Here is a 27,948-nt window from a genome sequence, read left to right as displayed (position 1 = left end):
GGGTGCAAAAATGCCGAGTGTGAACAGGAGTACAGAGGTCAGCTGTGGACAAGGAGTGCAGAGGTGAGCCACCATGTTTACGTCACTGCTGCAAATTAGACTTGTGGCAGATCGGCTAAGCAGCTCTCACTGCACTGTACAGGCAAGAGACATCACCAAGTGCTGGAAGTAAAGAGACAGCTAGTTAGAATAAGGAAAACAGAGGCTGAGATAAGCTGAGGCAGAGCGCTGAACGTTGGAACTGGTGGGGGGGGGGGGGGGGAGCTGTGGATGTGGGTGCAGAACAATAGAATCCATATACATATACATCAATAAACATTTACGATGTGGGTGCAGAGCTGAGCTGGAGTTGGGAGGATAAGTGATGAGCTGTGGACAGGGGTGCAGAGGTAAACTGTGGGATAGCAAAAAGCCTTGGATAGGCTAGGTGGAGTGCAGAGTTGACATGTGAAAGAAGGCAGGCTGTGGATGTGAGTGTGAGGATGAGCTGGTGTGGGGAAGGGGGGTGAAAAGTACTGAGCAGTGGAAGGGGTAAAGAGACAATCTGTGAGCGGGAGAGCAGAGGTGAACTGTGGATAAGGGATGCAGCGTGAGCCACAATGTTTATTTCATTGCTATAAATTAGATAGGGGTACAAATGTGTGCTGTTAAAGGGGTGCAGAGATGAGCTGTGGACAGGGGTTGAAAAAGTGAACTGTGGATGGGGGATGCAGAGGTGAGCTGTGGACAGTGGATGCAGAGGTCAACTGTTGATGCGGTGGTGCAGAAGTGAGCTGTGGCTAGAGGGTGCAGAAGTGATCCATGGACAGGGAGTGCAGAAATGAGCTATGGAAAAGGGTGCAGAGAAGAGATATGGATAATGAGTGAAGAGGGAAGCTGTGGAAAGGGATACAGAGGTGAGCTGTGGATGGAGGGGGTGCAGAGGAGAGCTGTTAACCGGGGTGCAGAAGTAACCTGTGAACAGGGGTGAAAAGGCGAACTGTGAACGGGGGGGCAGATGTGAGCTGTGAACAGAGGTCAAAAAGTGAGCTGTGAAGGGGGGGGACAGAAGTGAGCTGTGAACAGGGGAGCAGAGGTGAGTTGTGGATGGAGGGGTGTGCAAAGCTGAGCTGTGAACAGAGGAGCAGAGGTGAGTTGTGAATGGAGAGTGTGCAGAGCTGAGCTGTGAACAGGGGAGCAGAGCTGAGTTGTGGACGGGGGGGTGTGCAGAGCTGAGCTAAGAACAGGGGAGCAGAGGTGAGTTGTGGACGGAGGGTGTGCAGAGTTGAGCTGTGAACAGGAGAGCAGAGGTGAGTTGTGGACAGGGGGTGTGCAGAGCTGAGCTGTGAACAGGGGAGCAGAGGTGAGTTGTGGACGGGGGGGTGTGCAGAGCTGAGCTGTGAACAGGGGAGCAGAGGTGAGTTGTGGACGGGGGGTGTGCAGAACTGAGCTGTGAACAGGGGAGCAGAGGTGAGTTGTGGATGGAGGGTGTGCAGAGTTGAGCTGTGAACAGGGGAGCAGAGGTGAGTTGTGGATGGGGGTGTGTGCAGAGCTGAGCTAAGAACAGGGGAGCAGAGATGAGTTGTGGACAGGAGGTGTGCAAAGCTGAGCTGTGAACAGGGGAGCAGAGGTGAGTTGTGAATGGAGGGTGTGCAGAGCTGAGCTGTGAACAGGGGAGCAGAGGTGAGTTGTGGACGGGGGGGTGTGCAGAGCTGAACTGTGAACAGGGGAACAGAGCTGAGTTGTGGATGGGGGTGTGTGCAGAGCTGAGCTGTGAACAGGGGAGCAGAGGTAAGTTGTGGACGGGGGGGGTGTGCAGAGCTGAGCTGTGAACAGGGGAGCAGAACTGAGTTGTGGACGGGGGTGTGTGCAGAGCTGAGCTAAGAACAGGGGAGCAGAGGTGAGTTGTGGATGGAGGGTGTGCAGAGTTGAGCTGTGAACAGGGGAGCAGAGGTGAGTTGTGGACGGGGGGTGTGCAGAGCTGAGCTGTGAACAGGGGAGCAGAGGTGAGTTGTGGACGGGGGGTGTGCAGAGCTGAGCTGTGAACAGGGGAGCAGAGGTGAGTTGTGGATGGAGGGTGTGCAGAGTTGAGCTGTGAACAGGGGAGCAGAGGTGAGTTGTGGATGGGGGTGTGTGCAGAGCTGAGCTAAGAACAGGGGAGCAGAGATGAGTTGTGGACAGGGGGTGTGCAGAGCTGAGCTGTGAACAGGGGAGCAGAGGTGAGTTGTGAATGGAGGGTGTGCAGAGCTGAGCTGTGAACAGGGGAGCAGAGGTGAGTTGTGGACGGGGGGGTGTGCAGAGCTGAACTGTGAACAGGGGAACAGAGCTGAGTTGTGGACGGGGGGGTGTGCAGAGCTGAGCTAAGAACAGGGGAGCAGAGGTGAGTTGTGGACGGAGGGGGTGTGCAGAGCTGAGCTGTGAACAGGGGAGCAGAGCTGACTTGTGGACGGGGGTGTGTGCAGAGCTGAGCTAAGAACAGGGGAGCAGAGGTGAGTTGTGGATGGAGGGTGTGCAGAGTTGAGCTGTGAACAGGGGAGCAGAGGTGAGTTGTGGACGGGGGGGTGTGCAGAGCTGAGCTGTGAACAGGGGAGCAGAGGTGAGTTGTGGGTGGAGGGTGTGCAGAGCTGAGCTGTGAACAGGGGAGCAGAGGTGAGTTGTGGACGAGGGGGTGTGCAGAGCTGAGCTGTGAACAGGGGAGCAGAGGTGAGTTGTGAATGGAGGGTGTGCAGAGCTGAGCTGTGAACAGGGGAGCAGAGGTGAGTTGTGGATGGGGGGGTGTGCAGAGCTGAACTGTGAACAGGGGAACAGAGCTGAGTTGTGGATGGGGGTGTGTGCAGAGCTGAGCTGTGAACAGGGGAGCAGAGGTAAGTTGTGGACGGGGGGGGTGTGCAGAGCTGAGCTGTGAACAGGGGAGCAGAACTGAGTTGTGGACGGGGGTGTGTGCAGAGCTGAGCTAAGAACAGGGGAGCAGAGGTGAGTTGTGGATGGAGGGTGTGCAGAGTTGAGCTGTGAACAGGGGAGCAGAGGTGAGTTGTGGACGGGGGGTGTGCAGAGCTGAGCTGTGAACAGGGGAGCAGAGGTGAGTTGTGGACGGGGGGTGTGCAGAGCTGAGCTGTGAACAGGGGAGCAGAGGTGAGTTGTGGATGGAGGGTGTGCAGAGTTGAGCTGTGAACAGGGGAGCAGAGGTGAGTTGTGGATGGGGGTGTGTGCAGAGCTGAGCTAAGAACAGGGGAGCAGAGATGAGTTGTGGACAGGGGGTGTGCAGAGCTGAGCTGTGAACAGGGGAGCAGAGGTGAGTTGTGAATGGAGGGTGTGCAGAGCTGAGCTGTGAACAGGGGAGCAGAGGTGAGTTGTGGACGGGGGGGTGTGCAGAGCTGAACTGTGAACAGGGGAACAGAGCTGAGTTGTGGACGGGGGGGTGTGCAGAGCTGAGCTAAGAACAGGGGAGCAGAGGTGAGTTGTGGACGGAGGGGGTGTGCAGAGCTGAGCTGTGAACAGGGGAGCAGAGCTGACTTGTGGACGGGGGTGTGTGCAGAGCTGAGCTAAGAACAGGGGAGCAGAGGTGAGTTGTGGATGGAGGGTGTGCAGAGTTGAGCTGTGAACAGGGGAGCAGAGGTGAGTTGTGGACGGGGGGGTGTGCAGAGCTGAGCTGTGAACAGGGGAGCAGAGGTGAGTTGTGGGTGGAGGGTGTGCAGAGCTGAGCTGTGAACAGGGGAGCAGAGGTGAGTTGTGGACGAGGGGGTGTGCAGAGCTGAGCTGTGAACAGGGGAGCAGAGGTGAGTTGTGAATGGAGGGTGTGCAGAGCTGAGCTGTGAACAGGGGAGCAGAGGTGAGTTGTGGATGGGGGGGTGTGCAGAGCTGAACTGTGAACAGGGGAACAGAGCTGAGTTGTGGACGGGGGGGTGTGCAGAGCTGAGCTAAGAACAGGGGAGCAGAGGTGAGTTGTGGACGGAGGGTATGCAGAGTTGAGCTGTGAACAGGGGAGCAGAGCTGAGTTGTGGACGGGGGGTGTGCAGAGCTGAGCTGTGAACAGGGGAGCAGAGGTGAGTTGTGGGCGGAGGGTGTGCAGAGCTGAGCTGTGAACAGGGGAGCAGAGGTGAGTTGTGGACGGGGGGTGTGCAGAGCTGAGCTGTGAATAGGGGAGCAGAGCTGAGTTGTGGACGGGGGTGTGTGCAGAGCTGAGCTAAGAACAGGGGAGCAGAGGTGAGTTGTGAATGGAGGGTGTGCAGAGTTGAGCTGTGAACAGGGGAGCAGAGGTGAGTTGTGAATGGAGGGTGTGCAGAGCTGATCTGTGAACAGGGGAGCAGAGGTGAGTTGTGGACGGGGGGGTGTGCAGAGCTGAACTGTGAACAGGGGAACAGAGCTGAGTTGTGGACGGGGGGTGTGCAGAGCTGAGCTAAGAACAGGGGAGCAGAGGTGAGTTGTGGACGGGGGGTGTGCAGAGCTGAGCTGTGAATAGGGGAGCAGAGCTGAGTTGTGGACGGGGGCGTGTGCAGAGCTGAGCTAAGAACAGGGGAGCAGAGGTGAGTTGTGAATGGAGGGTGTGCAGAGTTGAGCTGTGAACAGGGGAGCAGAGGTGAGTTGTGGACGGGGAGTGTGCAGAGCTGAGCTGTGAACAGGGGAGCAGAGGTGAGTTGTGGGCGGAGGGTGTGCAGAGCTGAGCTGTGAACAGGGGAGCAGAGGTGAGTTGTGGACGGGGGGGTGTGCAGAGCTGAGCTATGAACAGGGGAGCAGAGGTGAGTTGTGGACAGGGGGTGTGCAGAGCTGAGCTGTGAACAGGGGAGCAGAGGTGAGTTGTGAATGGAGGGTGTGCAGAGCTGAGCTGTGAACAGGGGAGCAGAGATGAGTTGTGAATGGAGGGTGTGCAGAGCTGAGCTGTGAACAGGGGAGCAGAGGTGAGTTGTGGACGGGGGGTGTGCAGAGCTGAACTGTGAACAGGGGAACAGAGCTGAGTTGTGGACGGGGGTGTGCAGAGCTGAGCTAAGAACAGGGGAGCAGAGGTGAGTTGTGGACGGAGGGTATGCAGAGTTGAGCTGTGAACAGGGGAGCAGAGCTGAGTTTGTGGACGGGGGGTGTGCAGAGCTGAGCTGTGAACAGGGGAGCAGAGGTGAGTTGTGGGCGGAGGGTGTGCAGAGCTGAGCTGTGAACAGGGTAGCAGAGGTGAGTTGTGGACGGGGGGTGTGCAAAGCTGAGCTGTGAATAGGGGAGCAGAGCTGAGTTGTGGACGGGGGTGTGTGCAGAGCTGAGCTAAGAACAGGGGAGCAGAGGTGAGTTGTGAATGGAGGGTATGCAGAGTTGAGCTGTGAACATGGGAGCAGAGGTGAGTTGTGGACAGGGAGTGTGCAGAGCTGAGCTGTGAACAGGGGAGCAGAGGTGAGTTGTGGGCGGAGGGTGTGCAGAGCTGAGCTGTGAACAGGGGAGCAGAGGTGAGTTGTGGACGGGGGGGTGTGCAGAGCTGAGCTATGAACAGGGGAGCAGAGGTGAGTTGTGGATAGGGGGTGTGCAGAGCTGAGCTGTGAACAGGGAAGCAGAGGTGAGTTGTGAATGGAGGGTATGCAGAGTTGAGCTGTGAACAGGGGAGCAGAGGTGAGTTGTGGGCGGAGGGTGTGCAGAGCTGATCTGTGAACAGGGAAGCAGAGGTGAGTTGTGGACGGGGGGTGTGCAGAGCTGAGCTGTGAACAGGGGAGCAGAGGTGAGTTGTGGGCGGAGGGTGTGCAGAGCTGATCTGTGAACAGGGGAGCAGAGCTGAGTTGTGAACGGGGGGGTGTGCAGAGCTGAGCTGTGAACAGGGGTGCAGAGGTGAGTTGTGGACGGGAGTGTGCAGAGCTGAGCTGTGAACAGGGGTGCAAAGATGAGTTGTGGACGGGGGGTGTGCAGAGTTGAGCTGTGAACAGGGGTGCAGAGGTGAGTTGTGGGCGGGAGGGTGTGCAGAGCTGAGAACAGGGGTGCAGAGGTGAGTTGTGGATGGGGGTGTGCAGAGCTGAGCTGTGAACAGGGGTGCAGAGGTGAGTTGTGGATGGGGGGGTGTGCAGAGCTGAGCTGTGAACAGGGGAGCAGAGGTGAGTTGTGGATGGGGGTGTGCAGAGCTGATATGTGAACAGGGGAGCAGAGGTGAGTTGTGGACGGGAGGGTGTGCAGAGTTGAGCTGTGAACAGGGGTGCAGAGGTGAGTTATGGACGGAGGGTGTGCAGAGCTGAGCTAAGAACAGGGGAGCAGAGCTGAGTTGTGGACGGGGGTGTGCAGAGCTGAGCTGTGAACAGGGGAGCAGAGGTGAGTTGTGGACGGGGGGTGTGCAGAGCTGAGCTGTGAACAGAGGAGCAGAGGTGAGTTGTGGATGGAGGGTGTGCAGAGCTGAGCTGTGAACAGGGGAGCAGAGGTGAGTTGTGGACAGAGGGTGTGCAGAGCTGAGCTAAGAACAGGGGAGCAGAGCTGAGTTGTGGACGGGGGTGTGTAGAGCTGAGCTGTGAACAGGGGAGCAGAGGTGAGTTGTGGACGGGGAGGGTGTGCAGAGCTGAGCTGTGAACAGGGGAGCAGAGGTGAGTTGTGGACGGGAGGGTGTGCAGAGCTGAGCTGTGAACAGGGGAGCAGAGCTGAGTTGTGGACGGGGGTGTGCAGAGCTGAGCTGTGAACAGGGGAGCAGAGGTGAGTTGTGGACAGGAGGGTGTGCAGAGTTGAGCTGTGAACAGGGGTGCAGAGGTGAGTTGTGGACGGGGGGGTGTGTAGAGCTGACCTGTGAACAGGGGAGCAGAGGTGAGTTGTGGACAGAGGGTGTGCAGAGCTGAGCTAAGAACAGGGGAGCAGAGCTGAGTTGTGGACGGGGGTGTGCAGAGCTGAGCTGTGAACAGGGGAGCAGAGGTGAGTTGTGGACGGGGGTGTGCAGAGCTGAGCTATGAACAGGGGAGCAGAGGTGAGTTGTGGACAGGGGGGTGTGAAGAGCTGAGCTGTGAACAGGGGAGCAGAGGTGAGTTGTGAACAGGGGGTGTGCAGAGCTGAGCTGTGAACAGGGGAGCAGAGGTGAGTTGTGGATGGAGGGTGTGCAGAGCTGAGCTGTGAACAGGGGAGCAGAGGTGAGTTGTGGACAGAGGGTGTGCAGAGCTGAGCTAAGAACAGGGGAGCAGAGCTGAGTTGTGGACGGGGGGGTGTGCAGAGCTGAGCTGTGAACAGGGGAGCAGAGGTGAGTTGTGGACGGGAGGGTGTGCAGAGCTGAGCTGTGAACAGGGGAGCAGAGGTGAGTTGTGGACGGGAGGGTGTGCAGAGTTGAGCTGTGAACAGGGGAGCAGAGGTGAGTTGTGGACGGGGGGGGTGTGCAGAGCTGAGCTGTGAACAGGGGAGCAGAGGTGAGTTGTGGACCGGGGGGGGTGTGCAGAGCTGAGCTAAGAACAGGGGAGCAGAGCTGAGTTGTGGACGGGGGTGTGCAGAGCTGAGCTGTGAACAGGGGAGCAGAGGTGAGTTGTGGACGGGGGTGTGCAGAGCTGAGCTCTGAACAGGGGAGCAGAGGTGAGTTGTGGACGGGGGGTGTGAAGAGCTGAGCTGTGAACAGGGGAGCAGAGGTGAGTTGTGGACGGGGGGTGTGAAGAGCTGAGCTGTGAACAGGGGAGCAGAGGTGAGTTGTGAATGGAGGGTATGCAGAGCTGAGCTGTGAATGGTGGGGCAGAAGTGAGCTGTGGTAGATGGGTGCAAAGATGAACTGTGGACATTTTCAGAAGTGAGCTGCGCATGGAAGTGCAGAAGTGAGTTGTTGTCAAAGGGCTGCAAAAAGAAAAAAATGGGGATTGGAGATTGGGGGGTGCAAATGAACTGTGGATAGAGGTGCAAAGGTGAACTTTGAAAGGGGGGTGGAGCTGAACTTTGGATGTGTGTGTGCAAAAAAGTATATGTAATGGCAGTTTCACTTTTTAAAAATGCTTATAGTGAGTTTTGCATAAAGTATATTAAACTCGAAACACAGATGTGTAGATGCAACCTTGTAACTTTTGTATAACACTTTCAAGCAAGTTCATAAAATGATGGCACCAACCTTCTGGAATGTACTCAAAAACATCAAATCATTCTACAGTTGCAGACAGAATTGTAATGTACTACTATTTAAGTCTCTATGTCTTCACTTTCCCTATTCTCCTACAATCATCTTGGCATGATGAACTGCCCGATAAAGTGCTTGGTATGTGAGTTAATTACATTCATCACATTTCCTTAACCCCTGTATAACCTCCCATGATGAGCTCAAAATGGAAAACAGATACAAGATGCTGTAAGCTTGGCAATATCCCAGCACACTATATGATTTCAACAAGTATGAGGTTTGAATGGAAGCTGTCTTCAGATACTTGTGCTAGTAACACAATGGGGTGTGGTTAGAGTATATATCAAAGTCCGTCAGTTTTGGAAAAATAAGACACAGCACATGGCCATGCCCGCAGTTATCCATCACGCTGCCTCTTACCACTACACAGCAGATCATGTATTTCCTCTTACATATCTATAGTCTCATCAAATTGAAAAGCTTGACACTGGCTGGAAAATTAGACCCTAGGACAGAAATAAAGACAGATCACAGAGGGGGCTGATAGATCACTCTGAGTAATATATGGTTTCCAACATCACCCGCTGCTCTTGTAACGCACACTCCCTTATTACCTGCAGGCATAAGCTGCACACAATCCAAGAGCTCTTTTGAGTTGCTGAAAGCACATTGTACGTGCTGAAGTAAGGACATTCTTCTACAGAAAACATGTCGACGCGTTCCACTCCCTTGGTGAAATGAGTAGACTCCAATATCACTCCCTGTCTTTTGTGTGTCAACAAATTCCTCCCTAGCTCCTGTGCTGTATCTATATCACCCTTCTTAACACTGTGCTATGAGAAAAAATCCCAGCAATGTCATTTTGTCAAGACACTAAACAGCAGGGCTAAGTGATAAGCGGGAGAATAAATGACCAAAATAAAGAAAAAAAAAAAAGGGTTCCTTTATGACATCCTTTAGAACTGATAAGCATGGCTTGTTTAACTGTAAAAGCTGAAATACTTTGCAAAAATCCTCAAAACAAAAGCCCTCTTGGCAATTCCCAACATGTCTGGAATTTTTCTTTTGAGGTTAAATAAAGGAGAGCTCCTTCTTGCCATCAGAGCAAGGGTTAATAAGGTGCGGCATGCTCGGAGTCAGAGCGCTTTCACGATGGAAAGACCATGCTGGGACATAGACATGTTCTTGCTTAATTCCTGATTAGAAGCAGCAGGCATTTTCCAATATATTCTTTTTTTACTCATCAGCCCTATAGAATGAAACATTTACCGTATTTTTAATATATGGTCAGGGTGGCTGAGCCTTGAGTTGTAAAGCAAAAGGCATTTCCTGCATGGCCCCGGAGGGGATGGCGAGCAATGAGCTCAGAATCCCTGGTGGGAAGGAGCAATTTGAGCTAATTAGGGTGAAAAGCGGAGTTGCCTTTGGTCAATACATTCTCTTAGCCCTCGATTTTTGTTGGCACCAAAAAAAAAAAAAAAAAAGAGTCGGTGCAGACTTTCTATTCTTTTAGTGTGTGCGTACGCTTCTAGAGTGCATGGCCTGTAGCTCACAGGCATCAGGCAGAAAGTCAAAGGAAACGCCAAAGTTCAACCAAAGTACAAGTAATTAGAAACAGATTCTCTGCCGTTTAAATGTGCAGAGCTTTGTGCGAGTTATTTATATGACGCCAACTTGGAGGGGAAAAGTACATATACATTTAACGTCTATTAGAAAAAAAATACGTTTTGTCTTCTGTCTAGAGAAATGTTGGTTTGAAGGAAAGTGATGTACTTAAGAAAATCTGCTATTCTTAGAACGTTCCTCATAGACAGGTTTCTAAAGCTCCAGAGTAAAATATAACAGAAGGTTTGGACTCGGCATCAAGTCTGCAAATCTGAAGAGTTATTTGGAGAAGTGAAGTCATGATTTGGTCGGTCTGGGGAAAAAGGTATGTGATTTGCAGTTGGCTGCAAGAAGGAAGGTATGAGATGGAGAACTTCCAGCCTTGACTTAGGAATAACCTAGCCATGACCCCCTAGGGGAAGGGTACATGACCCGGTCATGGCGGAGGTCGACTACGAACTGTTGCTGGGGCTATGAATCCCTGCTATTCTCACCAAATACATGCAACAGGTGCAGATTGTAAGAATGTTACTGAGGGAACAAAGGAACAGAGTAGGTAGGAGCTTGAGTCTGCTTTTTCCCAGCCATGTAGAAGAAACGAATAAAAGATTCCAGCTTCAAATGATTGATTGCAGGCAAAATGAAAAAGCAATTTTCTACATCTCTAGGGATTACACAAAGTCACACACCAACACTATCGAAATAAAGTTTACACAATATAAGTGCTTGTAAAGTCTTTTTTTTTCTATACACTATACAACACATTATACAAAAAGCAAAAGGGTAATGGGACTTTAAATGACGTGCGTGATTACACGCACCTCCATCCCTAAGACCTCCTTCACATTGGGGTGGTACAGGCGTTAGCTGTAAAGTGCCGCAAGTTTTAGCGTCGCTTTACCGCTGTTATAGCGATGCCTTTCAGCCGCTAGCGGGGAGCTTTAAACCCACGCTATCGGCAAAAGAAAGGGTTAATAGCGCAGGTGTTGCGGCGCTGCTGAATTGCTTAGCAAGCGCTTCAGCGGCGCTGCCCATTCATTTCAACAGGCAGGGGCGGTGCGGGAGCTCCACCCCAAAGATGCTGCTTGCAGGACTTTCTTTTCCCATCCTGCAAGTGCACTGCCCCAGTGTGAAAGCACTCAGGCTTTCACGCTGGGGTGGCTTGAGCGGTGCTTTTCAGGACCTATTTTTAGCGCTAAATGCTTCAAAAGTGCCCCAGTGTGAAGGGGTCTTAATCATAAATAAGAAAGGGGTTTTTGGGACTTTGAGTGAGGCACAAGACATGTGGTAGGAGAAATTATGTAAATTGTTTAACCACTTCAGCCCCGGATACGGCACAGCGTAGCTTTAACTCACAATTGTGCGATGTTGTACCCAAACAAAATTAATGTCCTTTTTTCCCCACAAATAGAGTTTTCTTTTGGTGCTATTTGATCACCTCTGCGGTTTTTATTTTTTGCGCTATAAACAAAAAAAAAAAAAAAAAAAAAAGAAACAATATTTTTTACTTTTTGCTATAATAAATATCCAAAAAAAAAAAACAAAAGCAAATTTCTTCATCAGTTTAGGCCAATATCTATTCTTCTACATATTTTTGGTAAAAAAATTGCAATAAGCATATATTTATTGGTTTGCGCAACAGTTATAGCGTCTACAAAATAGGGGATAAATTTATGGCATTTTTATTATAATTTTTTTTTTGACTAGTAATGGCAGTGATCAGTGATTTTTAGCGGGACTGTGACATTGCGGCAGATAGATCACTTTTTTGACACTTTTTTGGGACCAGTGACATTTATACAGCGATCAGTGCTATAAAAATGCACTGATTACTGTATAAATGACACTGGCAGGGAAGGGGTTATCACTAGGGGCGATCAAGGGGTTAAATGTGTTCCCTGGGAGGTGTTTCTAACAGTGGGGGGGGGAGGCTGACTGTTAGAACAGAGAGATCGCTGTTCCTAATCACTAGAAACAGAAGATCACTCTGTACTTCCCTGTCAGAACAGGGATCTGTTTGTTTACATTGACAGATCCCGGTTCTGGCTCTCTGTGAAGCGATCGCGGGTGGCCAGCGAACATCGTGGGTGCCGGCCACGCGCATCAGCTTCCCTGCCTGCTTTAGCTCATAAAGGGACCGACATACAGCTACGGCAATTTGCCGGAACGAGCCGACCTGCCGCAGTATAATGACGGCAGCTGGCCGGCAAGCGGTTAATTGGCATAAAAACAAAGCATACCTCATAACATGTGATACATGGTTGAACATGAGTATTTTTATCTATATACAAGATGATGACATACAAAAAAGAAAAATTCATATATGTATACATGCACACATCTGAAATTGCATAGTATCCCATGAAAGTAACTAGTATAAAAAGCCAAATGCTTATTGGTTAATGGATAAAAATGGGTTGTAGGATACAGATGAATCACAGTTGAGGTCAAGCTATGTGTTGGGAACATGTTGACATTATAAGGCTCGACGCGTTTCGTGGCCAGTTGCCACTCATCAGGAGAAAGCGCATAGCATGTCTGAAAAAAACATATATAGCAATATATATATATATATATATATATATATATATATATATATATATATATGTATGTACCTGTAATAAATAATACTGTATATCTATATAATAAGTTGACCTGGTGCAAATTTGTAGAAACATAATGCAGTGGGCAAGTCATACTACATGAGCAATTAAGTACCAAGAAATTTTATAACTCATTGTGGATTATTATTATACAGGATTTATATAGCGCCAACCATTTGCTCAGTGCTTTACAGAATGAAGGCAGACATTACAGTTACAATACAATTGGTACAAGAGGAATCAGAGGGCCCTGCTCGTTAGAGCTTATTTGTATTAATTAGCATTGTCCTGTACAAGAGTTGTATAGTCTCATGAAGATAGTGCACAATTATAATTTTCATAATTTAAAAGTGTATTAATAGCAATAATTTATATTTTTAATGGAGAAAGATTAAAACTCTTGACAGATGTTACTGCCATTGGAGGCTCTGTTTGAGAGATTAATGCCCCATACACACGGTCGGATTTTCCGACGGAAAATGTGTGATAGGACCTTGTTGTCGGAAATTCCGACCGTGTGCAGGCTCCATCACACATTTTCCATCGGATTTTCCGACACACAAAGTTTGAGAGCAGGATATAAAATTTTCCGACAACAAAATCCGTTGTCGGAATTTCCGATCGTGTGTACAAAATCCGACGGACAAAGTGCCACGCATGCTCAGAATAAATAAAGAGATTTATAGTCACGACGTACGTGTTTTACGTCACCGCGTTCAGAATGATCGGATTTTCCGACAACTTTGTGTGACCGTGTGTATGCAAGACAAGTTTGAGCCAACATCCGTCGGAAAAAATCCCTAGGATTTTGTTGTCGGAATGTCCGATCAATGTCCGACCGTGTGTACGGGGCATTACAGTGTATACACACAAAAGTATATATCAATATTTTTTTTTGTAGGACAATGCTGGAATCTCAGTCAGTTTTATATTGTTTTTTGTTTTCCTGTTACGGATTGTCCCTCACTTCCTCTCTGGTAAAACATAGTTCCCATAACAGAAAGTGAGGGGAAATTTCTCAAATGGAACTCCAAATACCAGTAAAACCAGACAGGGGTTCCAACTTTGCCCCATATACTTTAGAGTGAATTTAAATAAATTCTAATCAAATATGCATTTTTGGTAAAGCTTTAATTTTTTTTTTTTTTTTATAAAATACCAAACATGTCATATATACTTGGTCTGTGCAATAATTTTGCACACATTAGCCCAATTCCCCTTTTCTGGGGTAACCCCACCAGTGCCCTTGCCCTCCCCCGCCAAGCACCCCCATAGAAAGCCGCTTTCTATGGGGGTGCTTGGCGGTTTTTAACCTTTAGACTTTAGTACCACTTTCATCTTTTTTTGCTGTTGTGACCTGACTTTCTGTTAAGGGATGGCTATGTTCGTTCTCCGTGGTCTCACTGTATTTAGGAACATAGCTACACTCTCTTGCTTGCTCCCAAGATGGACCAGGGACCATGGCAGGGATATGCGATTAGCGGACCTCCAGCTGTTGCAGAACTACAAATCCCATGAGGCATAGCAAGACTCCGACAGCCACAAGCATGACACCCAGAGGCAGAGGCATGATGGGATTTGTCATTTTGCAACAGCTGGAGTCCAGGGATATGCTAATTGCATATCCCTGAACTATGAGATTTGCAGTCTGCATGGAGCAAGGCACATGATCACAAATAAAGTGTGCTGCTTCTTCCAAACAAAAGGAAGTATGGGGGAAAAGGTGAGTTTCAGGAGCTCACGGAGGATGTTAAAAGGAGGCAGAAAAACACAGTAGGAAAAAAATATAACTACAGGGCCATTAAATTGTGAATGTATAGTCATTATTTATGGCGAGAAAGAATAGTGTCTAGTTTTACTTTAAGGGGTTATGTTGATAGTCTTATGCCCTCTGCCCATTGTTTTAATGCCTGCTTTTAGTTACTGTTTATGGAATAGGGTCCTTAAAAGTACTGTAATCCCTAACAAAAAAAAAACTTTATTTGGTCTGTTAAATATACCATTAAATGAGTTTTATCATAGCTGTTTGAGAAGTTTAAAAAAAAAAAATGGCTGATCTTGCCAGAAATCTTGTCAGTTGGTAATTTCCTGTGTTCTCTGAACATGCTACATTTTTATCACTTACTTAGCTCATAATTATCTCTGAAAAATGCAGAACTCCACCCCTCTATGTTTTTAAGAAGAGTAGAGGGAGGGGGAGGTTGTAATGCTTTGTTTCTGTTGTCCTGATGCGTTAGGGCAGTCATGGTGAACCTTGGCACCCCAGATTTTTTGGAACTACATTTCCCATGATGCTCAACTACACTGCAGAGTTAATGAGTATCATGGGAAATGTAGTTCCAAAACATCTGGGGTGCCAAGATTCGCCATCACTGCGTTAGGGTAAATGAGCCTTGTCACCCTAGGACAGGATGTGTGATCCTGTCCTAGAGTCCCCAGGTAAAAAAAAATTTAAAAAATGCAGCCACCACATTTAGGGACAAGTAAGCTGCTATTACTTGAAATATTTAAAGGATAAGTTCACCTTTGGGAACATGTTACATGTTCCACCTGTTTTTTTAGGGTGGAGCATGTAACATGTTCCCACTGCTGCAACCTCTCCCCGACCCACCGCCTCTAGTGACAGTGAGCTGGGGAACACAATAAAAAAAAAAACCTCAGCTGTGCAGGGTTCTGTGAATGGGAGAACTACAAGAACTGACAGCCTTTGTGGCTGTCGGCTTGTAGTTCTCAATGAACTACCAGGGCACTGTTGAACACTGTAGGTAGTTCATTGTTTCTTCCTGTTGTTGTCAGGGCTGGTGCTACCACTAGGCGAAGGAAGCAGTCGCCTAGGGCGCACTGTCACCTAGGGCGCAGCCATGGCTGCTAATTTCCCTACTCTCCACTTGGGCCAGCATCAGCATAATCCTGGTTTCCCGCAGTCCCACCGCAAGTCCCGAAACAGGGTGCAAGAATGCAGGCTTGAGCACAGATGCCGATGACAGAACTCTTGGCTGCCGTTCCCCCAAGCCACTTCCTGTCATCGCGGATCTCCAATCACTGTTAAATGATGACAAAATAATCAACCACCCCGTGTGTCATTTTCTAAGCCACACCTCTTCAATTGTGACTAGTCACCTGCTTCAGGAACTTGCTATTGCCATTCACCAGGTCCACCTTCCTTAGCCTCCTGCAGCTCTTCATCCACTTCACACCATGGCACACAGTATGTAATCTCTAGAAATTCACTCCATGTGCATTTTCTCTCAGGATCTCGCCCCACTGTTTACAGGAAGGAGGGGCGGGGTAAAAGGTTATGGGGGGCATTGTGTGCAGGAAGTGGGTGTAGGGGTAATAGGAGGCAGTGTGTACAGGAAGGGTGGCCATGTGTGCAGGAAGGGGAGTGCAGGGTTAAAGGGCACCATGTGTGCAGGAAGAGTGGCAGTGTGTACAGGAAGAGGGTATAGTGTTAAAATGGGGCAGTGTGTACAGAAAGGGGGTGTAGTGTTAAAGGAGGGCAGTGTGTACAGGAAGGGGGTGTAGTGTTAAAGGAGGACAGTGTGTACAGGAAGGGGTGTAGTGTTAAAGGGGGCAGTGTGTACAGGAAGGGGGTAAAGTGTTAAAGGAGGGCAGTGTGTACAGGAAGGGGGTGTAGTGTTGAAGGGGGGCAGTGTGTACAGGAAGGGGGTATAGTGTTGAAGGGGGGCAGTGTGTACAGGAAGGGGGTGTAGTGTTAAAATGGGGCAGTGTGTACAGGAAGGGGTGTAGTGTTAAAGGGGGGCAGTGTGTACAGGAAGGGGTGCAGTGTTAATGGGGGGCAGTGTGTACAGGAAGGGGGTGTAGTGTTAAAATGGGGCAGTGTGTACAGGAAGGGGTGTAGTGTTAAAGGGGGGCAGTGTGTACAGGAAGGGGTGCAGTGTTAATGGGGGGCAGTGTGTACAGGAAGGGGGTGTAGTGTTAAAGGGGGCAGTGTGTACAGGAAGGGGTGTAGTGTTAAAGGGGGGCAGTCAGTAGACGAAGGGGGTGTAGTGTTAAAGGGGGCAGTGTGTATAGGAAGGGGTGTAGTGTTAAAGTGGGGCAGTGTGTACAGGAAGGGGTGTAGTGTTAAAGGGGGGCAGTGTGTACAGGAAGGGTGTATTGTTAAAGGGGGGCAGTGTGTACAGGAAGGGGGTGTAGTGTTAAAGTGGGGCAGTGTGTACAGGAAGGGGTGTAGTGTTAAAGGGGGGCAGTGTGTACAGGAAGGTGTGTAGTGTTAAAGGGGGGCAGTGTGTACAGGAAGGGGTGTAGTGTTAAAGGGGGGCATGTGTGTACAGGAAGGGGTGTAGTGTTAAAGGGGGCAGTGTGTACAGGAAGGGGGTGTAGTGTTAAAGGGGGCAGTGTGTACAGGAAGGGGGTGTAGTGTTAAAGGGAGGCAGTGTGTACAGGAAGGGGGCTGTAGAGTTAAAGGGGGGCAGTGTGTGTAGGAGGGGGGCAGTGTGTACAGTTTTATGCAAAGCATTACACCACTTTCTAGGAAAACTGGGTATTTTCTATTCTCATTCCATAACAAAACCAATAAATAAGGGGATTAATCCTCATTTTAGGATAGTTGATAATCCAAAATCCATTCAAATGATTCTCCTTTGGCCAACTGTGCATCCAGAACCACTGGTTTATAGCACAAATACAGCCAGTTGTGAAATTTACCAAGGTGTAGTCAGAGGCGCTACTGTAGCATTACAGCATCACGCAGGTCCACCAGCTGCTTAGTTAAAAATGTCCTTAAAGGGTATCTCCACTTTCATGGGAAAAAAAATTAGCAAATAAAAAAAATAAAATAATATGAGGTATACAATTGCAACACAAGTCATGTTGTAATTGAATGTTATTAAAAAATACCTTTCCTTTTCAATCTGCAGCTCTGTAATTTTCTGTAAAATGCAACATGGCTACCTGGAGGAGTTCTGTACACAGAATGTGTACAGAACGCCCCCCAGATATGTTATTTCCTGCTTCTGTGATTGGCTGACTGATTTTCCCAGAAGTCTGCACAAAGATATAAATCAGATTTTGAGCATCCCCTGCAACAAAAATTAAATTTTTTGTGAGATACGCTCCAAGAGAAATCATATCTAAGGCTGGCCATACATTATACAATTTTCTTGTACAACTTTCCTTTAGATTTACCAAAACCATATAATATGAGGTCAAACCTAAACACGTTCAATTTGTAAGCAATCAGGCCGTCTCTTTCACTACATAGTTGAAGGTAAATCTAAAGAAAATTGAATAAGAAATTTGTATGGCGTATGGCCAGCTTAAAAGGGACACAGACCTTGCAGCTTGTCTCATTATTGCCCTGCAGGTGCAGCAGCTGATTGATAATTATAAAACCACATGGACACAGACAAACAGCTATTCCTTCAGAATAACAAAGGTAGGAATAGGCGACAAAGTTTCTTAAAATCCTTGCAAAGTACACAGATTACCCAGAGGGGAATGTTTTTTTTCTCAACAAAAGTGGAGTTACTCTTTAAGTTTACCACTATTGCCAAACAAGTATTCTATTGGAACAGCTTGTATTACCAAATGCTTAGCCAATCTGTGGTTGCACAAGGGCATGGCAGAAACATCTGTATATAAATATTCTAAAAGCTGATGAGGACTGTACTGCCATTTATGCTGGATGACTACTTGCACATTAGCACATCTGAAGAACTCTGCAGAAGAACAAAAAGAATGCATCAACAAGCAGCATCTTTTGGGAGTACCGTCTCAAGGGCTTATTCCAAATAACCAACTCAAACTTAAGGAGAAACACTTTATTTTCTGTGCCTGACAGATCTATGTCTTCCAAAGTATGTGCGTGGGCTAACGTAGAGATTTTGCATGTCGTACTTTACTGAAGAAAGGTATTACCGTTATAGCGGAAGAGGAGAAAAATAAATTACATTCAGATTACAGGTAGTCACAGTCCTTCATACTGGATTCTCTTTGGACATCAAAGGCTGAGTTTACAACTTTTCTTCCATATGCTGCATATCTTCTCCCAGATGGCAGAAAAATCCTTATTTATGCTATTCTATCTATTGACAGTCTAACTGACAAGTTCCCCCTCCCCATAATTCATCTGCTGTTATTAGGAATAAGAAAATGTACTGGATATACACCATACGCTTGGAAGAAAACATGCAATATATAACAGACAGAAACTATAGTGAAGCCAGATACTGGAAATCCACTAGAAATGCTGGCCGGTACTCTCTATTTTGTCCTGGGTGGAGACTTTGATTCAATTTCATTTTGTATATCTTAACGACTTAAGGACCGGGCCTCTTTCTGAGATTTGTTATTGTTAAAAACAATTTTTTTTGCTAGAAAGTTACTTAGATCCCCCAAACATTATACTTTTTTTTTCTAACACCCTAGAGAATAAAATGGCGGTCGTTGCAATACTTCCTGTCACACCGTATTTGCGCAGCGGTCTTACAAGCGCACTTTTTTTTGAAAAAAAAAAACACTTTTTTGAATTAAAAAATAAGACAACAGTAAGGTTAGCCCAATTTTTTTTTTTTAATGTTGTGAAAAAAAATGTTACGCCGAGTAAATTGATACCCAACATGTCACGCTTCAAAATTGCCCCCGTTGGTGGAATTAAAAAAGATTAAAAATCTCCATAGGCGACGTTTAAAAAAATTCTACAGGTTGCATGTTTTAAGTTACAGAGGAGGTCTAGGGCTAGAATTATTGCTCTCGCTCTACCGATCGCGGCAATATCTCTCACATGTGTGGTTTGAACACCGTTTTCATATGCAGGCACTAGTCACATATGCGTTCGCTTCTGCAGGTGAACTCGTTGGGTCGGGGGGCGTTTAAAAAAATTATTTTTTTTCTTATTTATTTTACCTTTTTTTTTTTTTTTTTTTTACATTTTTACACTGGTTTTTTTTTTTTTTTAAATGTGTCACTTTTACTCCTATTACAAAGAATGTAATCATCCCTTGTAATAGAAAAAAAGCATGACAGGACCTCTTAAATATGAGATCTGGAGTGAAAAAGACCTCAGATCTCATATTTACATTAAAATGCAATTAAAAAAAAAAAAAATTGTCATTTAAAAAAATGAAAAATGGCCCTTTAAGAGCTATGGGCGGAAGTGACATTTTTAAGTCGCTTTCCCGCCCTGCGGTGATATGGAGACGGGTGGGGGCCATCTTCCTCTCACTCGCCTCCATACCCAGGCAGTGGACAGACGCGAACACCTCCACTGCTGCCCACAGCTCCGGTAAGCGGAGGAGGGCACCGGATCACGGCGGGGGGGGGCCTCTCCCGGCGCCGATAAAAGTGACCTTGCGGCGAATCCGCTGCAGAGACCACTTTTATCTTAAACCGGACCACCCGCTGAAGAAGAGGATACCGGGGTTATGGCAACTAGCTGCTGCCATAACAACGATACCCTCCTTCAAAGTACCGACGTATAACGACAGTGGGCGGTCCGGAAGTGATTCAGCCAGCTTTAGACAGTTTGATTCGAACCACGTATGGGCAGACTTAATGTCAACAATTTGGTCGATTGATCAACTTGTATACAACCAGCCTGCTGGATTTTACATGCGATATAGCCGCTAGCAATAATCACTGTTCTCCCGGTGGAGAGGGATTCTCCCGAACACAATAGCTTCACAGGAGGGATTCCCCCATCAACACTGACTGTGTTGACTGTGTTGATGAGGGAAACCAAGTGATTTTATTTCCTGCAACCTGTGTCTATGGGCAGTCTTAGCCATTTATTGCAAAAGAAATAGAAAACATAAAGCACAGTTTTTGTCTGCTCTCCAGTTTCCTGCCCCTCCGACTGTAAGCATGTCCTGCTGCTTTTTTTACTCCCTAATTTTGCATACATACCTTTTTCATGGTTTTTCGTTCCAGTCACATAATGTCATGGGTCCTCATTGTCCTCTAGCAGAGGGTGAATCCTGAATGCTGAAGGGAATGGCAGCACATAATGATGTGGCACCATTTTCTACAGCCTTCTCTTGAGCCCAGGGTGTCTTGCTTACGTACCCTCAGGAGTCCTGTTTTTGATGACCTGGGCTCACAGGAAGTGGGTTAAATGGAGTGGGATGGCATTCCATCAGGAAGAGAACTAGTGATAACATGCAGACCGGTAAATCAACATAGCTGCTTTTTTATGCAATGGATTTTTTTTTTAATGATACACTGATGTTGGGTTTTTATGTGGGCTGCGTTTCTACAAAAGCACTCTTCAGTCTTACAGTAAAATTGTCATGAGGGAAATATCAAGGCTGTCATTTCTGATTTCACCTTCTGAAAAAAATAAACGAGTTTCTTGTCATGTTGGATTAGTATAAGTATTAAGCCTCGTACACACGGTACGATTGTTGGCCAACCGAGCGTCTGATTTTTGTCAAAAGGGCGTGTGCCAGGATCTTGTCTTGCATACTAACACTACACAATTGTCGTACCACAAGCACGAACGTAGTGACGTACTACGAGGAATTTCAGCTCTTCAGCGCCACCCTTTGGGCACCTTCTGCTAATTTCGTGTTTGGTGAGCATTGATTCCGAGCATGTTTGTACTTTCAACTTTTGTGTGACGGATTTGTGTACTGACCATACGAAAATCTGACATCAAACCGCTGTGGAAAATTTACTAGCCTGTCATCCAACATTTGTTGGCAGAAAATTGGACAACAATTGTCAAAAGGAACGTACTGACGGTATGATTTTAGGACAACAGTCTGTCAACAGACAATCTCCTGCCAACAATCGTATCGTGTGTACGGGGCTTAAGAATTAGTAAAAGGTCTGACTTTCATTTGCTGCATGCTTCTCTGGGATCTCTGAATCAAAGGTATTAAAACATGACAGCCGAGCAACTAGCCCTGCCAGAAAGTCAGCAGCCTTTGTATCTCTCTCATGACAGGTGTACTTTAGACTAGGCATGAAACACTAGATATCATTCATACATTTACAGGTACTTATATAGCGCTGACAATTTACCCAGCACTTTACACACATATATATTGTACAGATTTAAGGTCCCTAACTTAGGCCAGCCATAGATGGTGCAAATTTCTTTCCTGTAACCTGAAATTCACACGATTTCCCCATCAACAGAAACAGTGTTGACAGCGGAATTCCTCCTGCCGAGCCATTGTTTTCTCCCGTTCGGGAGGGCTTCTCCCGCCTTGGTCCCCACGCCGGGAGAAGAGAAGAGAATTGCTCAGCAGGAGGAATCCCCCTGTCTACACTGTCAGAAGACAGTGATTATTGCTAGCAGCTATAGCAAGCAAATCCAGCGGGCTGGTTGTACACAAGTTGATCAATCGACTTGGTATATTCCGCCTGGCCATTAATGGTTTGAATCATGGGCATAACATAAGGGGTTGCAGGGGTCACAATCGCAACCCCGACCCTAGCTCCAGGGGGCCCCTGCAACCTCCCTGTCATATTATCATATCCTCCATAAAATCCAGCCATAGGGCCCTACAGCCACGCTCCAGTACTGGGCTTCTACTTTGCCTTCCACAGTCCACACCCCTCTGTTCTCATTGGCTGGGAAGAAGCTGTGACCCATTTCCTGAATGGAGGAGCACGAGGTGAGAACAGCCCAGGATGGGGAAGTGTCTGTGCTGTGTGCTGGCAACATGGAATGGTAACCAAGCTCAGCGAGGCAAGAGGAGGAGAGTGCCATCCTGTAGCCACGATGGGACCAATGTCACTGGTGAGGTATGGCACTGCTCAGTGTCTCTTAGTCACCAGCTGGAATCTCTGTACCCCCCACCCGGGGATGTCTACTAACCCCACTTCCCTTACAACTGGGGAAAAGACACACACCACCGGGAGGTGACCTTCCCCCAACACCTGACAACACTGACAGAGAAACCTTCAGAAATTGCTAAAACAAATCCCTTAACACCTCCTCAGGGAGCCCCTGAAGGGCTGCAGGCTCCAGATTTTGTGTCACATGGCTTTGCCCTCCCAGATCTAAGTTGCTCCCTGACCACCCCCTCTACCCTGCATGCTGTGCCCGCCTGCTGAGCTCCTTTCCCATTACAGCACTCTATACTGTTCCTCCTCCGCCGGGCTGAAATCACATTCCTTTACAACACAGCCAGTTAGCCATGATCTGCCCAGGGTGTATCTGCCTACTGCAACTACACTGCTGTTCCGACCAGAGAATTTCACAGGTCAGAAGGGAAACATAAAAGCCAGATACACCCTGTGAAGACTGACAGACTGTGTGTAAAGGAATGTGATTTCAGCCCTGTGTAGTGTGTGTGGGGGAGCTGCATACAGTGCTGGGATGGGAAAGGAGCTCTGCCAAGTGACCTGCCATGGGTCCCTGTCCTCTGATTCTCCAGCGGTAATCCCTGTTCTGATTCTCCATTGGTAATCCCTGTCCTCTGATTCTCCCGTGGTAATCCCTGTTCTCTAATGTAAAGAGGAACTCTGGGAACTCAAAACTCTTAAGCCACTTTGAGTATCTTGGCTTGCAGTGGATGTATCTGAACGCACGTTGGAAGTAGTGGGGGGGCCAGGTCAACTTTTGCATCAGGGCCCACAAGCTTCAAGCTTACATTCACACATACACATACTAGGGCTAATGTAGACAAGAGCTAATTAATTTACCAGCATGTCTTTGTAGTGTGGTAAGAAACCCATGCAGGCACAGAGAGAACATACAAACTCCAGGCAGGTAGTGTTGGGATTTGAACTGATAACACTAGTGCTGCCAAGCAAAAGTGCTAACCACTTAGCCACTGTGCTGACAAGAGATGGGCTTGGGCGTTTTCAAAATCCCACGTGCACTGCCCAATCCTGCTAAGACACGGCTAATCACAAGCAGTGAGACATTTCCCGGTTTGCAGCTGCACAGATCGGGAAATGCCTCACTGCCTGTGAGTAGCCGTGTGCAGTGTCAGCGTCCTGGTGGGATCGGACACGTGGGATTTCAAACGCGCCCGAGCCCATCTCTAGTGCTGGTTATAAAAGCACATTTCAATTTCCATTTTTTTATCAGTGGTTATCATCACAGACATGCACACCCATATTCAATGTCTATCCACTGAGAATACCTAGTGTCCTATATGACACCTATTACCAAATTACAGTATATGTGGTAATCACAAGAAACAATGAACCATAGAAGGATATCCTAGTGCCCTTTGGCATGGCCAATAGATATGGAGCCCATAAATCTTTCCGGGTTCCTTCCCCACCTGGCGCACCCCCTACCCTCAACTCCTTTCTTCTTCTCCTTCCCTTAACCTTCCCATGCCCATTATTTTACAAAAAACCTTTGTTGAAAGGCAGAAAGAAGAGAGAGCTACACCATGTCAGATGTAGAGTATGGTGGTCCCATCCCTGAGCAATAGTACAAAAAAAAATACCCCCTAAATGGGGCTTTAAAAGACCACCAACTCTGAGGTATAAAAAAATAGCTTTTAATTGAATATGATTTAGGATAAAAAGACTTGTAACGTCTACACATTGCATAAATACATCAAACAAAAAACAGAACACTAATACACAGAATGAAATACAAATTGACATATGTACTCTCCGAAGGGTGGTGTATCCTAATACCCAACGCGTTTCCACGCCAGACCGGAGTAGTAGAGGGCTTCAAAAGCAATGCGTTTCCAACATCTATATAGCAGAAACTGTGCTTGTTTGGTAGCGATAAGGCTCCACCAATAGACAGTGAATGTTTATAAAAAGTACTTGGGACAGAGTATTTCTAGAGCATAATTGTAGGCTGCATAGCAGGCGGATGAATATCCAAAAAGTCCCTGGTTCAATGTGTCCTGTGGATATGGGGGTCCTGTGTACAGCGATCCTCCTCGGTGTCAGTGCCTGTATGGTTTATGCCTCAGAGTTGGTGGTCTTTTAAAGTCCAATTTAGGGGGTATTTCTTTTTGTTTTGTTGAAAGGCAGGGAATCAGCTCTCTGGCAGACAGCTTGGGAGTCTTAGACCCCTTTCACACTGGGGCGCTTTTTAGGCATTTTAGCGCTAAAAATATCACCTTTAAAGCGCCTCTCAAGCCACCCCAGTGTGAAAGCCGGGTGGGCTAAACAGAGAAGGCTACACAAGTATTGAAATTGGGCTGGTTCCTGCTGAACCAGCTGAATTTCAATACGCATTTAGCCAGCTTTACCAATTATTTGCACTCATCTAGGTACAGGGCTGTTCAATGTTCACTTGATGCCTATAGTTACTTTTAGACTGACTGTAGCTATTTGTAGGAAAATCTTTCATGATAGAAATATTTGGGCCACCTACTCTGACCTCCCTTTATGAAAATGGTAGCTGCCTGGCTATTATGCTCAATACTTTTTGAAGTCAAGTATGCAGATCAGTCATTTCAAACTTCACTTGCTGTATGATTGTCCCTTGTCAAAGACAGCCAAGCAGCTAGCATTTTTAGACAAATTCAGAAATAGCAGCACAAATTTTCATCTTAATAAACACTTCTTAGGCTAGATTCTCATCCATGCATTTTAAGGCACATGTGTTTAATAACAATGGAATGCATGACACTGCATGTCAGCATACTTTCTACAGCAGCAACAATGCGGGTCAATGTGTGTGTTTTTTTACAAGCATCGACATGCAATGTAATGCATGTTACAACACATGGTTTTATTTGCTTTTATTACTTTCACTTAAAAATGCCATAAGAGGAAGAGGTGTGTGATGATGAATGTACCATGCCAAACATGAAGACATCAGCATATCACACAACTGCCAAAGTTGGTGGGTGGACGCTTCCTCCCTTGGAAGTTGTGTTCATGTTTCTTCCAAATGCGTTACATCACCCCGAGTCTACAAATGTGCTGATATAGCTAGAATCAGCAATTATTGGGCCAAACAACATATTTCCAGTCATGGAGCTGCTGTTCCTGTGTTAGTCTTGTCCCGATGTTCCTTAGCCCACTATGGATACGTCTGGTGGTTAACCATGGCCAGAAGAAATACTCTCATTTTGTATTATACTTCAGTTAAATTTGCACTGTCCTGTCTGATCCTGGTAGAGTATTGTGGTGGTCAGTGTTGTGTTGTGGACTGGCAAAGCTTTGTTGCCGATCACACCTGATGTCTCCTACATTCATCCAGCAAGAATGGCCTTCCACAGTTTGGTTAGTTTTGTACAATTTTCATGTTCTGCTCAATCGATTCACTTCAAAAGGCTTGCTACCTTAGAAAAGCCTAGCAATTATACAGTTCTAGTGATGCTTTTTACCACCCTGCCCCAATTCCAAGGTTAAAATTATGTTTGTTGCAGAGTCATGTTTTTGTTTTTTGCACCAGTTTCAGAAAGCCAACAACAGAGACTGGTTTAGCCAACAACTTAGTGGTCTCCAAACTGTGGCCCATGGGCTGAATGTGGCCCTTTGCTTGCCTTTATTTGGCCCTTGGGGTACTGTTCCTCCCAATGATATAAAGCACTCTTCCTTGCACTGAGATAAGGACCATTTCTTCCACTGACAACAGTGGGGCACTCAGCCTACTGACACTAAAGATGGAGAATAATTCTTCACCCTGATATAAACAACTAGGACTTAATTCTCCCACTAATGCCAATAATGGGCCTCCATTTCTTCTGATCACAAGCACTATTTTATTTTTTTACTCCCACTGACCACCAAGTCTGAAACACTATCTACTCCCACTCACGCTCTGTATTTTCTACTCCCACTGGCCACAGTCTGGCCCTCTTAAAGTATAAAGGAAGACAAAACTGGCCCTTTGTTTATAAAGTTTGGAGACCCCTGTAAAAGGGGGGCACAATTATTGTGGACACACCTTCATGGGTTTGCCCCTGCCTTTCCACGGGTGTTTAAACTGTTTAGAATGGATTTAAAGTGGTTGTAAACCCTTTACAACCACTTTATACTACAGGCAAGCCTATAATTGTAGCACGGTTTAGGAGATATCCCTGTATTTGCATGTGCTGACATCATCGGCACCTGCGCACTTAAGCAATCTGAAGCAACGGCACGTACGTGCCGTTGCTTCAGTTGTACTGTGCCATTACTGGCGGCTCCTGTGTGCATGCACGGGAGTGACGTCATCGCGGCTCCAGCTAATCACAGTGCCGAAGCTGCTATACCCGGAAGTAACCCCCGGAGAGATTTCAGCTGCCAGAGTGGTGAATGAGGACCGCTGTGGGGGCTTTGATCTCAGGTAAGTCATTCATAATGAGTGTGGTGTTTCGTTATTTGCTTATTGTGTTTTTGAAATGGGGGGAAAAAGGGTGCAGAGTGCAATCCCAACCACAGAGGGAATAATAAATGGTAAACATTACATATTATTCTGTTAAAAGGAGTCAGTACAACTTTCTGCTATTCAAATGCTGTGGTCCACTGCACTGACCCCACAAAGATTGGAATTAATTCCAATTGGAAATAATACAAAATAAAATGTAAAGCTAATACATGAAGTAAACTAAAAGAAAAATATCTGGCAAAACTTGTTAATCAAATATTGCAACCTGCTGGGACACCAGGGCACTAAGCCATATCTTAAATGCTTTATCCTGTTTAAGATAGTCAAATAGATCTGTCTTTAAAGAGCAACTGCAGTCTGCTCACATAATTTGTAATAAAAACATTGTTGCCATTCTAAAGCTTCCCTCCAACCACTTTGCATATTATTTTATATATACAGTAATACCTTGGATTACGAGCATAATTTGTTCCAGGAGAAGGCTTGTAATCCAAAGCAGTCGTATATCAAAGCGAGGTCCCCATAGGAAATAATGGAAACTCAGATAATCCGTTCCACAGTGACTGCTTGTTTATGCAGTACCGCATGTGGCTAGAGGTGTGGGGGCGCCGGAGACACTCGGAAACATTCGGAAGCGCTTGGGGACCACACAGAGACGCTCGGGAAAGGAGTGTTTCTGAGTGTTTCCGAGCATCTCAGAGTGTCTTTGAGCAACACCAGCGCCCCCGCACCTCTGGCCAAATGTGGTACTGCACACCCCAGAGGCTTGAATCCTGCTCATCTTGTGATACAACACTCGCAAAGCGAGTCAGGATTTTTTTTGTTAAAACAGCTTGTATTGCGAAACGCTCTTAAACCGCATTACTCGCAATCTAAGGTTCCACTGTACTATGATTCTGTACTTGCCAAATATGCTGCAGAACTCTCCGTCTACTAAGTTTGGCTGCAGCCATTTTAACTGTGGGCAGCTGAAGCTCCTGCCTGTTCACTTCCTGAATTTACACACACACATACAGAGGCACACCTCCAGCTCTACAGCCTTGCATCTCTCATTGGCCCTCTTATGGCTCATCCCCCCTCCCTTCCTAGCAAACTCTCACGAGAGTGAGAGAGTGAGCTCTGAATGATGTCATAAGCCTAGGCTTTTTACTAGACAAGAAAGAAAAAGTGGGCTGTGTAAGGTATTTTCTGGCAGAAAAAAAAATAGTTTTACTCTCCAAAATCAAAACAACAAGGGCAGAAAATTTAATAGATGGAAAGTTGAAAAAATGACTGAAGGTCTGCTTTAACAATCCACTGCTTTGCCTAAAATTTGTACAGATAAAATGAATTCATTGCCAGGCTGCCAGGTAGACACTGAAACAGCTAATGTTACATGAGCCAATTAATTTCATGCCAGCTGCACGGTATGATACTAATTGATCTATGGATAGCCTTGAAAATAATGTCCATTTACATGAACAATTAGTGTGACTAGAGAATGGTTCAATAACACTGATAACCCTTTATACTCCACAACT

The 27,948-nt window shown here is 47.0% G+C and overlaps 1 protein-coding gene across 7 annotated transcripts in view; it reads right to left on the bottom strand.

Moving 5' to 3' along the window:
- RARB (retinoic acid receptor beta) overlaps positions 1-27,948 on the bottom strand; it is a 1,235,115-nt gene that overhangs the window by 269,469 nt on the left and 937,698 nt on the right. The window contains exon 1 of one of the 7 annotated variants that reach the window (XM_073630256.1): positions 8,617-8,635. The exons of the other annotated variants lie outside the window; for them this stretch is intronic. Within the exon in view, the coding sequence (XP_073486357.1) occupies positions 8,617-8,626 (10 nt within the window). The 5' untranslated portion in view covers positions 8,627-8,635. Of the gene's footprint in view, positions 1-8,616; positions 8,636-27,948 lie in introns of those variants that run through there. 7 annotated transcript variants of the gene reach the window in all.

This window comes from Aquarana catesbeiana, linkage group LG05 (assembly GCF_042186555.1).
Source record: "Aquarana catesbeiana isolate 2022-GZ linkage group LG05, ASM4218655v1, whole genome shotgun sequence".
Lineage (NCBI taxonomy): Eukaryota > Metazoa > Chordata > Amphibia > Anura > Ranidae > Aquarana > Aquarana catesbeiana.
This window is presented reverse-complemented; position numbering and strand designations above follow the sequence as displayed.